Below are 15,974 nucleotides of genomic sequence, written 5' to 3'. Positions count from 1 at the left end.
AAGCAGGATCAAAGCTAAGCAAGGTTTGATGGAGTTCAAGGTTTAGTGATGTTCTAGCGTTCGGCTTCGCCATTGCGCTACGTCGAGTAAGTCCAGGGCGAGAAAGAGGCCCGCAGATGTGAGAGCGCGCCTGTTACCAGGGAGCGCTGACATCATTACTAACGTCATACCACGTGCGCTCTGCGCGGCTGTGCATTCGCTCCGCTTCCGCTCAACTCCGCCCTGCCACCTGTGCCGCCGGTCCTTCTCTCCACTTACCTCCCTCCTCCCCCTCGCCACACTCTCTTCCCTCTCGCTATACAGTTGCCCCTTTCCCGACTTGGCTATGTTGCGAACATCGCTGCGCATGCACCACGCTCGACTTTAAAGCTCCGCTGTAAAACTAAAACCTGTCGCTGTCTGTGTGCGTAAAATATATATGTATTGTACCTACGACAATGGCTGTAGTGGGGTTAGCTGTGAAGGTGAAATGTATATGCTACAAGAACTGACAGATTAAGAACGTTGCATTGGTAGTGGCTTTCAAATGGCACTCACGCCAACAAAAACAAGAATTGCCGTTGTTTCTGCGTGCAGTCGTTTCGGTAGCTTGCCGATAGCCAGTAGCAGAATATGACAATTTTGTTTTGTTCTTATTGTTTTCTCCTTGATGGCATTGCGGCAACAAGTGCTAATACATTATGAATATAGTACTGCTATGAGAAGGTTGGCATTTGCTTCATTCTATCATTCGCTGCTCGCTCGTCTCAACGGCGGATACGCGCAGGCTGAAGTCACAGATCCGGCCGTTCAGTTCGTGTTCCCGGCGCTGTTTCTGCTGATCTCGGCTGGAATCAGTCTCCTCTTGCCTGAAACACTGAACAAGCCACTGCCTGACACCTTCCACGAGGCAGAGAGCCTAGACAGGTATGCTGGTTGTGTTCTATAACACGAGGATACGTTGACAAAAGGTTCACCACTCCGAACATTTATTGCATATATTTTTATTCATTTGTCATACTCTCAGGGCAATACGCGTTATAGAGGGGAGTGGTACAATATATGGTGCGTAGTAAACAACAAAGCAGTGTCAAAAGAATAAAGAAAAAAACAATGTGGAATACGAAAGTTTCTTACCATATAATGTTATACGTGTCATGAAAAGGAAAACAGAAAAAATGCAGAACGTTCTTAGTTGTGCAATGTTGCTAACTGCTTTAATGAAAATACACAGATCATTAGACTTTCGCCTGTATATTCGCTTCTAAGAAGCGCACTTGCACTTCGCATGGTATTCTGAGTGCTCTATATTTTAGTTTCGTTGGTGTGCATGTGTGTACGTAGTGTGGCCAGTTCCACGCAGGTACCCGTGTATTTACTTATTCGTTCACTACGTTCTACTTTTGTAGGTAGTTTCCTAGATAAGTAACAAAAGCCAAAACATTTCTAATTCATCAGGAAAGGATAGCATGCCTAATTAGAGAATATTTGCTATTACACTGAAAATTAACTTTGTGGAAAGGAACAGCTCCAGAGAAAAAGTCGCAGTTTCGCCCGAAAGGCAAAGCATTGACAGCAATAGAAACGTATTGGACAGCTACATGATATAAGGGTTGAAGCTTTATCGGCCGTATAAAGTGCAGTAAACATTCGCTTACTAAATTAAGTTAACAAGCATGATGTCACGCACTCACGGGCAAGCATGAACAGATCTCACTCGATGGCCGCGAATACTCGCTATCACAGCGCTGGAAGAGCGCCGGCAGCGGGGAAGTGAACGCTTCGTGCTGCCTCTCCCTTCACGGCGCCTCCGAAACTTGAGAAAACGCGACTTCCAACACAAGGCGCGCAGGAAGCCAACAGCCACCTCGGCTCGCCTTTAGCCTTTGAGCCCGCAGCAGATTACCTGCAAGACACGGCGCGCCGACCGCGTATGCACTCAGCCACGCGAATGGCCATGCGTAGCCACGGTAGAGGTAGAATATAAGAATTGCGCTCTCCTACCCTAGCGCGCGCTTGATCACGTGGCCTCCAACATTTGGAGCGCGCGAAGACGGTGCACAGCAAGCCACCATCCTTCTCACCTGACCCTCGCACGCTTTCCCTCGCACACGCAGCATACGGCGCACGGGGCGCGACCTCATCGCACTTGGACTTTATTGGGAACATCACAGTGATGACGACGAGGATGGCGAAAATTCGCCTGGAGTGCCGATATAGTTGAATAAAGAAGGTCAAAGGCCTGCGTGGCAAACGCAGCCCGTCACAACGTAAGCTGGAAGAGCGGCTTCATAGGAGAACGTCGTAAACTGCTTGAAGACGGTAAATGCAAGTACTTGGGGGTCTGCGCGGCGAAGCTGTCGGGCCGCATTTTCGGCAGCGCGCACTAGAGGGTCTTCGCGGCGAAGTCTCTGCGTCGTTTTCACAAGAATGAACTGAACTGTCTGTCTGTCCGGCGTAGGCGGCATGCTGCAGCATTGTGCTGCTCTCCGCACAGCGGTCTGTTGAGCCCGAGGTTGCCTGGTTGCAGCCGCGTGCGTAGCTCTACGATTCGCTTCTTCAGCAGCGGTTCGTACCTAGTGGGGAGGCGCCATATCGTGTACCGAAGAGCAAACACAGGCATCGAGAGTACGCCGCACACACGTCACACCCCTTAACACGTGGCCCGATACGACACAACTGCTAACTGCAGCATGTCGCGACACCTGGTGGAATACAACGCAACGGCAATGCAACGTTTGCGCGTATCAATGCTACGCGGCGCGCATCTCACGTCGCGTGGGAAGTGGCACGATACGATGCAACTGCTACACGGCGTGCCACCTGGTGCAATAATATGCAACTGCAGTGCAAACGGTGAAAGCATTGACGCTACGCGGCACGCATCTCATATCGTATGACTCCTCGCGTGCTAGGACGCCTTTAGAGGGCATATTTCCGCTGGCGCGGCGCAATGGCTGACTCCCGCGCAGTTCGATCCCGGCGGGAACTTTTTCGTCTCATTCCTGGCGATAGCTGCGATGGACACCGGCGGCGGCGGACAACATCACCAACCGAAACGGATACTGTATTGAGCCCGTGACAGCTTACGCTGTAAAAAAAGAAATAAAAAATTCAGTGGCATTCCACTCTGTGAAGGTGGATGACCAGCAGAGCTGTATCGAGGTCTATGCACTACCGATGACGCATCGTGGGCAAACTGATGTTTGTGTAACATTGAATGCCGAACCTTTCTAAGAGAAACGCCACGAACCACTTTCCGTCTGGCTGAGCCACGTCTATATTGAAATCACCTACAATTACGATGGGAGTGGAGTCCGTAGGGGTGATCCAGCCAAGGGTGCATGCGCTTGGCGCTTGCGGCACGATCTTCGTCCGTATTGTGTGCCGCCCGCCGTCGCCGTGCACATTCTCGCTTCGGTTCACGACGGTGTTCTTCGTAGGCGCGCTGTTCTTCTGCAGTCCTCCCATTCCTACCCATTGCACGGCTGGAAGGGAACTGAGATCAGGTTACGTGTTTTGCCTATAGAGCCCGTGACGTAAAACCGCAATCAATGTTAAACTATGTCGATTCTGGTTTTACTTTTTTTATTACGATATTTTTTTATCAGAAGCAGTCAGTAGGCACCGGGCGGCCGTCGTAAGACGCCAGGAGATGTAGTATTTTATTGGAATCCCCTTTGAAACGGGGCGGTAACGAGTAGTCACCTAGCCTGTTTGAGTTACTCGGGTATGCTATAGATGCTTTTCATTGTAGCATTTTTTATAGAGCTCTTTAATCTTTGTTCGCTACCTTAAAACTTGTCTACCTTGTCCCGCTACCTATGTCTGTAACAGATCCGCTCGTATCAATCTCTTCGCTGCTTTGTTTCCACCAATGCTCAAAACGTCTCTTACTTTTTACCTGCTGAAGTGGCGCCACCTGGCTACGTCTAGAAGGGAAGCATCAGTCACGGGCCCTCCCTGCTGTACACCTAGTACCATCATTCCCATGGCGTCTGGGCGATCGCAATTCCATTCAGTAATTATTGTGGGGAATTTTGTGGCTGAAATGACTATGCATCGAAGTGAGAGCTGCGCAAATAGGAATTACCTCGTGGGAAAAAGAAAGCGCAACAACCGCTCCATTTTGCGCCACCCCTTCACCGCATATACCGTACACTTACGCAAACTTGCAGACTCACGCGGTGTTAAAAAGTCGAGCCGGACAGGTCCATCGACATGCTAAGTTCCCCAGCTGACGTCACACGCGATAGGACGCTACTTCTCGGCGTAGCAGACAGGTGTTGTGCCCTTTTCCGTGGCAGCTACCAGCCGCCTTCTTTCCTTGTTTACCTCTCTTCATTTGTGCACGTGCTTTAAAACAAAATAATTAAAAGAATCCAATCTGACATTTTTTGCTGAGCAATTTATACTTTGAATGAAGAAGAGTAAATTAGAAAGGAGAATGATGGGCGCTGAGCTAGAAGCGCTATAGCAGAAAAAGCAAATGAAAGACTCGAAATCTTAACGAACTTGAGCGGAGAACGCGAGGCTTCACTTGGCGACAGCGAGGTGACTAGCACGGTCAGCGGTCGTTGAATGCATGGCCAGGTGGGAGCCCGTCCACCATTTATACATTTGTCTCATCGCAGGTTACACAGCCGTTGATGGCGCTCATGTCGATTCTAGAATACACCAGTGTTCGTGGAGCGAGCACTATCCGACTAAATGGCCTCTTTAGATAAAGCAATTGTGACAGAACACAGGTGACGTAATCCCATACAGCGCGCCCGCCTGACCGGTCTTCCACTGAAACGAAAGAGTGAGAAAAGTTATGGTTCGCGTGAGAACGGTTAGCGGCAAAACGTGAAAAAGCACAACCGACGACGCTCGCACTGAAGAGTACTCTGTGCGCTTGCGCATAGCATCGACGCTGGCGCGACAATAAACATTTTCAAGGGCACACCCTTGCAATTCTTAACAATAGACCGCGCTGCGTGTCAGTGGTCGTTTAGCGGCGAGGGGCAATCCTGAAGCAAAGATCGTACCAGAATACATTCGAACTAGAAATCACCTTGTGCGTGCTCGCATAGAGTTGCCGACCCCGCCTCCCCTCACCGCTACAAGTGCGCTGACCCGCCGTGTGGTCGACGCTCGCACGGTATTATTGAAAAATTGCAAGAGCGTACAGTGCTCAGCGATTGAAACGCGATATCGGACAGCATGGCGGCCGCCGCTTGTTGCACCACTGGTGAGAGCTGGGTGATCGCTGAGGGGGCCCAATGCAGTTGCATCAGAAAGCTTTTCGCTTTCATTTGACACAAGAATGCATCATCTCAGTGTGATCAGCGCCTACCGGTGGCGCAAAAAAGTTCCTGCCGCCATGTTGTCCGAGATCGCGCTTCAATCGCTGAGCGCTGCACATGCTTACAAGGCCACGTGACGCTCAGTGCTCGTGTTACTGCTGAGTTGTTGCGATAAAAAAAAAACAGACTATGTACTGACATACATGAAGCCGTCACCGTTCATGGCTTTTGTTTCTATCCTTTCTCGCGTACATTCTTTTTGCGGGAACTGATGTGTGGGTGTCTCAATGTCCGCGCCTTTTAGCGCCTCCCAGCCCATTATGAATTATCAACTCGTCTATGAATCAGCACTCGTTAAAAACATGTGCGTGTCAATAATACGTTGCATCAGTGAATGCTTAACCATTATTTCTGATTAGACCAAAATACATATAATTATGAAACATATAACATCAGATTACGTAAGCGGTTCATCTAGAGATGGAAACTAGATATCATCCTAATATAGACTGCATAAATCACACTTTTCTGTAGCAGACGTTCTCAATGAAACCACAGTACGCTGGGCTATGGGATCACAAAATATCTCGAAATGTTTCGTACGTGTTCCCCTGTATATGCCCTCATTCTTTTATTTCGACGAAGACTTTCCAGATGGCATATTGTTTTATTATCAGGCGTCTGTTGCGTGCCAATGCAGACTGTTTTGTCGAACCTGTTATCGTGTGATCCTGCGATCATAGCTGGATTTGGCACAGTTGAGAAGGCCAGCTTGCAAGTAGAAACAAGACGGAAGCTGTCGAGTTCGAAGGCTGGGCAATTTTATATTATTTGACAAGCATAGTTAGAACATCGTCTTTCTTTTTGCAATCAGCGACATCAACAAAGCGAGTCTAATTCATGAAAAAAATAGGAAATAAAGCGTTGCTTGTTTCTCTTGCAGAAAGAAATTACCCAAGACACCAAAGCCGCTGGTGGAGTACAAGCTGACAAGTACCGCTGCGTGAACACTGCGAAAGGCGCTGTGCCAACGTCCGCTCTACGAGGCATCATTGTGCGCGGTGACGATTATGTGTCACATTGTCACCACAACAGGTTGTGGCAGTGCAGAGTGGAAAATAAAGTATATCCGCGTTGCGCAACCCAACTGCCTTTGAAAGTTTCCTATATCTTGAAGAAACCCCTGAGAAAAAAATGGAACGTGAATGCCTGTGACGAGTATGCTGCCTAGCCCTCGTCCGCAGAGCCAGTAACAAAGACATTTTGTATCTCGGCAGACTTCTTGGAATTTGTATCTTCGGTTGTCGACACCAAATTTAGCTATAGGTCGAAGAGTGCACCTACAGTATTATGCTAGCCGTGTTGCTTGGTAGGCTGGTTTGTAAATGTCAGCAAAATTTCTTGGAGGTATTAGGCGCCCACCATGCGCCATAAAAGGCTGTCACAAGGTATCAACCAAGAGAACCTGCTTCTTCTAAGCCGGTATTCTATAGAAGAATAGAAGACGGCCAGGAACGGCGACCATATCGCTGTCGTCTCCACCGCGTATCTAAGCACAATACCAAATCGGTCGAAAATTGTGGGGTCGACGGTTCCACACAGAGCGCCACTGTCCGAATAAGTAATTGAGAGCAGTGGATATTGATTTAGCGTCGGCAATTTATCACTGGTGACTTACGGTAGCCGTACACAGCAGCAGTTACATTCGCAAGCACACAACTAAGCAAACTTCCTTGGTTTCACAGATAGCTGTGGTGACTACCTGGCTGTTCACCCGTGCATCCTACACGTGCTTGCGCGGCACTGACTACCGTGCTGGTCTCGACGCGCACTCCACTGAAGCCACCCCCAAGCTGCGTTCTACGCAGCCCGGATTCCTGCCATAAAAGCCGTCCCAGCGAGAGCATCACTGCTGTAGCAGCAGCAGTTGCATTCGCCAGCACGCAACTAAGCAAACTTCCTTGGTTTCACAGGTTGGTTGCTTCTATTTCTGATATTTTTTTTTAGAATTTGTCAATCCTGCAACTGCTGCTGCTACTGTTGTTGCTGCTATCGTTTTTCCCTGCTCCTGTACTCACATTGTGTTAACTATTTAGCCATCCTCGCAATGCCGACAAATGCTGAACTCTGTAAGCGAATGGACGAGTTAGAAGCTATATTCAAGCATAGGTTGAACGAATTAGTCGACCGGCTTGTTGTTAGTATACAAACTAGGCTTCAAGACACAGGCTTAGACATCGGTGCAATGAGAACTGAAGTTGGTCGCATGGACGACAGCGTAAAGCTTCTAAACGATGTAGTCGAGTCAGCCCGATCTCAACAGCTTGAGCTGTCTGCGGCAAACCGCGCTCTCAAAGCAGAAAACGAGGCCCTTCAAAGGGAAAGTCGCTGACCTTGAGCAATACTCAAGATTAAATAACTTGGAAATAAAGGGGGTGCCCTACACCCAGGGAGAGGATTGTACCGCAATCCTGACTGCCATCGGCAACAAAATCAACTGTACAGTCTCAGCCACTGATGTCGACACAGTGCATCGCGTACCAGCAAGGTCTGGTCACAAGAATATAATCGTGCGGTTTTGCTCTCGAACAAAAAAGACTGAATTCATGAAGAAGGCGCGAAGGGCCCGAGTGAATACCCTGAGAGTAGGGTTTTCAGGAGAGAACACGCAGGCGATACAAGGTCGATCCACATAGGTCGCGAAGCTTCGGGCGAAAAGCGGTTCAGAACCAACTGTCACCGACATCAGCAAGGGTGGTTATGGGAGCAGCGATTGAAGCGCGACTATGTTTGGAGAGAATAAACACTGGGAAAGAAAAAAAGCGTTTTTAAATTAAAGCGAGACGCAGTTAGATTCATTCAACGAAAATAAAATTCCTAATTCATTTTATATATGCATGGCGAGAAAAGATACAACTGTATTTGACTAGATCATTATCAATATATACCTTTTTTCAGGGCCCACCGTGAGAGCGCCCATCGATAGCGGCGGGCGTTGACGCCGCTATCACTTGCAATGCCATGCAACTCTAGGAGTGCGTGGAAAGGCGCGCTCGTAAAGTTCACCTGTTACAATACGCCCCCCTCACATGTTGTGTTGTGTTGCATGTCGACGTTTGTCTGAATTAGGTGACGCGGGTAGTTTTATTGTCTCTTAACCTGTGCAGTCAAAAGTAGTGAGTTGCGACCGTCAGATACTTGTTTACTTTAGTTGTTTTCGTGCAACAGCGCTGGCCGACGGGCTTGGCGTCCGACGAAAGGACGAGCACTCTACGCAATCTACGCCCAAAGTGTTCGTCGGCCTCCAAAGAAAGTATGTTCTGTGCAGCGACGCGATTTCGACACCCGTACGGCTGATCTTTTCCGGCATCGCTTTTCGCGCTGAAAACTCGGAACGCCCATGAAGGCGAATGGCGGGGCATTTGAATATACAGCTCTAATGGCAGGCCTCCAAAAACAAACTTCGCGGCTATGAGAACAAAATGACGTCACCTCTGTTTTTGACGGATATGACGTCAAATTATTTTTACTTCCGCCGGAAGTGTTCCCTCCTCACACAGATGGCGCTAAGCCCCATGAACCGCCGGTAAGCAACCATGTTTTGAACGTATGGGCTTCTATGGAAGCTTCGCTACCAGGTATATTTACCTTGGGCGATATTCGTCAATGAGCATCTATCGCCAGACAATAAGCGTCTGTTTTCCAAGGCGCTTGCTTTAAAGAAGGAAAAAGGTTGGCAGTTCATCTGGACCGAAAATTGTCAGATCAAGGTGCGGAAATCTCCCGACAGTCGGGTATTTCGCATCGCTTCTGATCTATCTATTATTACCTAACCTTGCATAAGCCTTCTAATTTTCAGTCTTTAAGTTGTATCCAATGGCTTCGTACTTTTTACCTGAAGAACTTGAGGCTTATTTTTCATTGCCCTGTCGTTCACTAATCCATTTCAATGCGCGCAGTCTGCAAAAAAAAAAATGGATGGCATTACAAATTTTTATCTTCTACCCGTCATAACTTCTGTGTTATTTGTGTTAGTGAAACCTGGCTCTGCGCATCTCACAATAATTTGTATAGCTTCCCTTCGTACTCTTCTGAATATTGCCACCGTGATAACAGTAATCATGGTGGTGCTGCTATTTTTGTATCCTCCGAGTTGCGTTTCCATAGGCGATTTGACTTGACACTCAATGTGGCGAACTGCGAATCTGTTTGGGTCGAATTTCATGATTAATTTTTTTCACAAGATAAGAAAAACCTAATAGTCGGTTGCATCTATCGTTCACCTTCATCATCTGTAAGCGCGTATTGCTTAGCATTAAGTGATTTGCTGCATAAATTAACATTTGAGCAAAAGAATGTTATTATCATGGGTGATATTAATATTAACCTTTTAGATACATCCAACTCGCTATGTAATGATTATGTTAGCTGCCTAAACGGGTTTGGATATGAAAACCTAATTGCTCTTCCAACTCGCTGTCCCACAAATAAACAGGGTACGCTTATCGACCACATATTGTCTAATCTTCTTAGTAACCCTGACTTTGGTGTTGTCCAAGCTGCGATAACCGATCACTACCCAATATTCGTGCGCTTAACTTCTACTCCTGGCACTGCCGATGCAAGCTTCACCAGACAGAAGTCTAATTCGTCAATATTCATTGAATTAATTACTACTTCAGACTGGTCCCCATTAATGACATGCGATAACCCTGAAACTGCCTATAACACATTTTCAAGAATAATTTCCAAAGCTATTGCAGATTCGACCGTAGTAACCAACTGTAAAAAAACGTTTTCAGCTCCTCGTAACCCGTGGTTATCCACCAGTTTGCTAAATTGTCTACGGAAAAAAGATAACCTTTACAGAAAAACCAAAAAACAGCCATTTAACACTGCACTTCATGAAAGGTATAACAAATATTCAAATTTTTTAGGAAAACTACTCAAGCAGGCTAAAACTTTGTACTATGAAAATGAAATTAAGTGTGCCGGTAATGATGTAAAAAAACAATGGAAAGTGTTAAACAATTTTTAGGGCGATCCAATCGTAATGCCGAAATAAACATCATACAATCGGAGGATCTTCTCCTTGATAATCCCTTGGATATTGCAAACTCGTTCATTAATTTCTTCTGTACAGATAATCAAGGGTGTGACGATCCATTTACCATGACTCACCCCCGTGTGCCTCATAGCTTTTTCCTTCATCCCGCAACGCCTCAAGAAATAATCACAGTCATTTCCAATTCAAAGTTCGCGCCCATCTGCTCCGGCGAGCTTCAGAACCCCTGATTGGAGGCGCAGAGGGAGATGGCACACCAACATGGCTGTACTTCCGGCTTCAAAAACGTGACGTCAGGGCCTCTCCTGTTTTGTTTCTTTCCTCCATGGTCCTCAATCATCTGCTGTAATTCGTCCCCATTGTTGCTGAATAGGACAATGTCATCTACAAACCGAAGGTTGTTGAGATATTCGCCGTTGATCCTCACTCCTAAGCCTTCCAAGTCTAACAGCTTGAATACTTCTTCTAAGTATGCAGTGAATAGCATTGGAGAGATTGTGTCTGCTTGCCTGACCCCTTTCTTGATAGGTAACTTTCTACTTTTCTTGTGGAGAACCAATGTAGCTGTGGAATCCTTGCAGATGTTTGCTAAGATATTCACGTATGCCTCCTGTACTCCTTGATTACGCAATGCCTCTATGACTGCTGGTATCTCTTTTGAATCAAATACCTTTTCATAATCTATGAAAGCCATATAGAGAGGTTGATTGTACTCCACAGATTTCTCTATTACCTGATTGATAACATGGATATAATCCATCGTAGAATATCCCTTCCTGAAGCCAGCCTGTTCTTTTGGTTTGCTGAAGTCAAGTGTTGCCCTGATTCTATTGGAAATTATCTTGGTGAATATTTTATAGAATAGTGAAGGCAAGCTAATAGACCTATAATTCAAATTTTTAACGTCTCCCTTGCCATTGATTAGTATAATGTTGGCATTCTTCCAGCTCTTTGGTACACTTGAAGTCGTGAGGCATTGCAAATAAAGGGCTGCAAGTTTTTCAAGCATAATATTTCCTGCATATGTGATTAAATCGACTGTTATTCTATCTTCTCCTGCCGCTTTTCTTCGGCACATGTCTACAAAGTCATTCTAACCTAATCGCTAGTTATATAAGGAGCCTCTGTGTCCTGTCCATCACTACTTCCAATGAAGGCAGCGTGGCTGCTCTGTGTACCGTACAGGTCCGTATAGAATTCTTCGGCTGCTTTTACTTTGTTGCCGCGGGGGTGAGAGTAGCCAAAAGGGATAGAAATTTGTATTTACAAAATATATACAGAGAGAGACGGATGCAGGCAAGATGGCAGAACAACACGAGCGCTACGCTGATGCTCGTCTTCATCGTCCTTCTGGCGCATTCTTCCATGCTCGGCAGGATGCGTGCTTCAGTGCGCGGGAATAGCGAGTAACACTATCATCGAAATTGCTGATGACACTACCGTGCTTTTATTTCAGTGCATACATCTTGCCCTGTCCTATGCCAAGTTTTCTTCTCACTGATTTCATGCTGTGGCCATTTTTACTGCTCCCTCAATCTTTCCCACGTTATAATTTCGAGTATGCCTTACTTTCTTCCTGTTGATCAGTTTTGACAGCTCAGCGAATTCTGTCTGATCTGTTGAGTTAGACACTTTCATGCTTTGCCATTTCTTAATTAGGTCCTTAAATTGGTACTTGGGAGAGCTTAATTACTAGTTGCCGTCGTGCCTTGCCTCCCACTTCACCATAGCCGCGCGCAAATCAGTCATTATTATTTTCATATTTTCTAGCAGCGCCACATTGAGACCAAATGCGGAAGGCTTTAAGAGCCGACGCCGCCACCTTTTCAAGAACGATGCTCACAAAACCATGGTCTTCCCCCACTGTCAGTCCCGGACAGCAAGTCATGGCATAGGTTTTGGACTTCAAAGGGCTGAAACGGGCTGTGAAGCTGCGTGATCAGTCGCTCAGTTAGAGCCTGGACTCAGTTTTTCACTGGGCCCATGCAGTTGTGTAAGCATTAGGGGTGGGCAAATATTCGAAGTGTCGAACACGAATCGAATATCACACACCAACTGTCTGTATTCCATTTTGAAAGTGAACTATTCGATAATTTCGAATATGTAGAACTAATCAAATATTTCTGAACAACCGACAGTTCGGGTTATGTTACGGTTCTCCGTTTTCTAAACAAATTAACCCAAATTATCAGCAGTGAAACAACGAGAAACGTTTTCGAAGGAATGCATAAACAAAATGGACAATGTGAGCTTTCTTTTCGATTTCGCGCCGGAGGCCTACATGACAACCCGTGATTTTACGCGCAAGCGTAACTAGCCAGCTAGCGCAGTCGGCGAATGTCTGTCGAAGCCGCGTAGGAAGCAGAGGAGGAAGGCGCCTGGGGGTGAAGGGAAGCGCGCGCTGGGGAAAATACGCAGGAGCGCGCTAAGGTCATTAGAGCTAGAGTCACTGGAAAAATTTTAGAGTATCGCATTTGTTTTCCGCGCGCCGCCGCCTGCCGCGGCCACCGGTGATTGGGGCGCTCGTGTCACGTGACCTTTTGCCGCCATATTTCTTCCAAGCCCTTTCAGTTGGCACGTCGAACCCGTAGCGTACGCACCGCGCACGGAGAGCACTTCGCCGTTTCGTTCAACGCTTGCGTTGCGCTTGCGAACACAGGCGTCAGAAATAACCCATCATCATGCCTGGTTGCTGCGCCTTCGGGTGTAGCAACCGAACGGAGTCCGGAAAGTCATTTTTCTCTATTCCGTGCGGGAAGGACGACGGTGAACGACGTTCTGCGTGGCTCCACAGAATTGGCCGCAAAAACTTCGCGCCCTCGAAGAACACCCGCTTGTGTGAGGTAAGTTTCTTGAATAACTAGTTTGTTGGACAGTTATTGCTTTCAAGCGACCGTACTTGCGTGTGACCGCTAAACTTTACCTGTCCGGTTCCGCTCATCGTTCTGCGTGCGGCTATTGAACACTATGTAGCTAGCACATGTGGTTTTCAGTGAGCTGTTCTGTTCGCGTGGCTCGCTTTGTTTCACGCTATTGAAAATCGCCCAGTACCTATCTTTCAAGTAAGGTCTCCGGTTCGCGTGGCCCGCTCTGCTTTGCGCTATTGTTTCCAGTAAACTGTTCGGTTCGCGCGGCTCGCTTTGTTTTGCGCTATTGAAAATCGCCCAGTACCTATGTTTCAAGTAAGCTCCTCTACTTAGTGCTGTTGAAAACATCGCAGTACGAACTTTCTAGCAAGCTCTCCACTGTTTCATTCGGTTTGCGCGCCGCGTTTGAAGAAAACGTACATACATGTCAAGCAAGCTGCAGTGCTTGATTCGCGCGGCTCGGTGGAAACAACAAACATGCATTTCAAGTGAGCGTGTTGTGCTACAGAGTAAAAGGAGGCGGTTCCCATGAATAACGTGTTTTAAACAAGCGCCAGGTCTATACAGAAAATGTTGCTTCAAAATGTCTTCTATAGATTTCCTGACTCTGTTTTTTGAGACTTCCACTTTAGATATTTTAAGCACTGTCACAGGGTAGGGTTATTAACATTCCTATTTTTCTTTGTTTTCTCCATGGACAAACTATAGGACCATTTCATTCCTGATGATATTGAGAAACCAAGAGTCGAATCGGAAGACCTGTATGCTGTTGTCATGCTTGACGAAATAAATTGTTGTTGTGACTGTTGTCAAATAAATATGTTGCTTGCCTCCACATCTTACTTTGTGAGTGCATGCTGTTCTGAAAATGCGAATTTTGCTGACAGCATGAAGCAATTCGGGGACAAATGGCATGGTGTCCCTTATACAGGGAGGCTGTAAAATAGTAATTTTTATTGCAAACCTGCTACAGCATGATTACGGATGCTTGTCAACTGGCACAGCACCTCTATAAACAGCCTCATACGTGTTTTTTATGCCGTGAGTGCAGTGACAAGAACATCATTTAAAAAATAGAAGTGCTCAATGTTACAATTCCGTTTCAGAAACCTAGTTTTTACCGTGTCTTCGTAACTTTTTTTTCGAAAACGTCTTTTTGTGTAAATGATCCGATTCACATAAAGGGTACGTATACAATAAAAGGAGCATGATCGAAAATAAATATAGGAAAACCGCACCACTGTTTAGTACTGGCAATGTCAGCACAATACTCCAGAACACAGTAACAGATTGGAAATAAGTGCACTAAAAGGTTGACATTATCAAAGGTACAAAAAAAAAAAAAACATTCGTACACATTCTTTATAGCCGTATGCGGATACCTGCTTGAGTTTCGCGTGATTAAAAGCCGTTAACCAGTCGTTTACAACGTTACCTTCAGAGGGCTTATTTCACAAATCGACGAGAACATTACAAGCACGCATTCGCAAACACGCCAGTAGCCGCAAGAGGCGAAGTTTGCTTGCAGAGGCTGCTGGCGTTTTATCACTGATACGCAGGGGCGGATCCAGGTTTTTTCTGAGGGGGGGGTCAGCTTCTGTCGATGATGATGATGATGATAGTAGCCTTTATCATTTACCGAAATTCACCGTTTCTGCTCACGATAAACCCGCGTTTTATACGGCTAGAGCAGCACCTGTAGCCTACAAGGCTTGAGAGGGCAAATCACTTTTTTTTCTTCTTTTTTTGTATTTATTGCCAAGAAGTTCGCGCTGTTTTTATTCCCCGGCCGCCACTGTCATCATGAAAACGAGTGTTACCTCGCGCCATCTAGCCCGCCGTGGTGGCTCAGTCAGTTCAGGCATTGCGCTGCTGAGCACGAGATCGCGCGATCGCATCCTGGCCGCGGCGGCCGCATTTCTATGTAGGCGAAATGCAAAAACGCCCGTGTGCTTGCGTTGTAGTGCGCGTTAAAGAACCCCAGGTGGTCAAAATTAATCCGGGGCCCTCCACTACGGCGTGTCTCATAATCAGAACTGGTTTTGGCACGTAAAACCCCAGAAAGAGGAAGAAGACCTGTAGCGAAGCCAGGTACGGTTTCTCCGTGCTTATAGGAAAAGGACGTTACCCAATACAGCCATGTGCTTGGCGGCTGTGCCTGATCATGCAGGTTGTTCAAAACTAAGCTTTATGGTTTTCTTAAAATTAGGCACTGGGAGGCACGCGAAGATCACCTGTGCAAATAAGTTATGTGGCCAGGGGGGCACAAAGTGAGATGATAATTATCGCTGTGAGCAGCCCAATTAACTAAAATTGAACAATTATTTTTGTCGACTGCAGTAAGTGGGTATGTTTGTATTGTGAGACGTTGACCAATGCGATGCCTTTATTTCCGAGCAGTCGCCCGAGTCAGAGACGAAGCACCGCGCGAGACAAAAGATGATAATGAGTCGTATGTACAGATGACGACGACGATATGCACAAATAGCGCTCACACAAGATGATGAGTCGTTTGTACAGATGACGACGACGATATGCACAAAATTCGCTCACACTAACTTCTCCCCCTTCAGGAAAGCGGTCAGCAAGACCGCAAGCTAGAAAGGGTAGGTACGGCGAATGTAGGGTTTCAGGCGAGATACGTGAACGATTTCCGTAGTGCGGCGGCGGCGGTCAGTAGCTGAGCTGACAGGAGTGACGCTGTAGTTAACGGCCGAAGTTCGTTGCAAAACGGTGTAGGGGCCGAGATATCTGTGGAGAAATTTTTCACAGAGC

General features: G+C 46.7%; 1 protein-coding gene across 4 annotated transcripts in view; it reads left to right on the top strand.

The window, feature by feature from the left end:
- The window catches only part of LOC119437562 (organic cation transporter protein-like), a 271,629-nt gene that overhangs the window by 196,491 nt on the left and 59,164 nt on the right, over window positions 1-15,974 (top strand). The window contains exons 10-11 of one of the 4 annotated variants that reach the window (XM_037704569.2): window positions 767-906; window positions 6,211-6,409. The exons of 1 other annotated variant lie outside the window; for it this stretch is intronic. In XM_037704569.2, the coding sequence (XP_037560497.1) occupies window positions 767-906; window positions 6,211-6,274 (204 nt within the window). In that variant the 3' untranslated portion in view covers window positions 6,275-6,409. Of the gene's footprint in view, window positions 1-766; window positions 907-6,210; window positions 6,514-15,974 lie in introns of those variants that run through there. 2 more of the 4 variants (XM_049660704.1, XM_049660702.1) reach the window with 2 other exon arrangements.

The sequence above is a fragment of the Dermacentor silvarum genome, chromosome 1 (assembly GCF_013339745.2).
Source record: "Dermacentor silvarum isolate Dsil-2018 chromosome 1, BIME_Dsil_1.4, whole genome shotgun sequence".
NCBI lineage: Eukaryota > Metazoa > Arthropoda > Arachnida > Ixodida > Ixodidae > Dermacentor > Dermacentor silvarum.
This window is presented reverse-complemented; position numbering and strand designations above follow the sequence as displayed.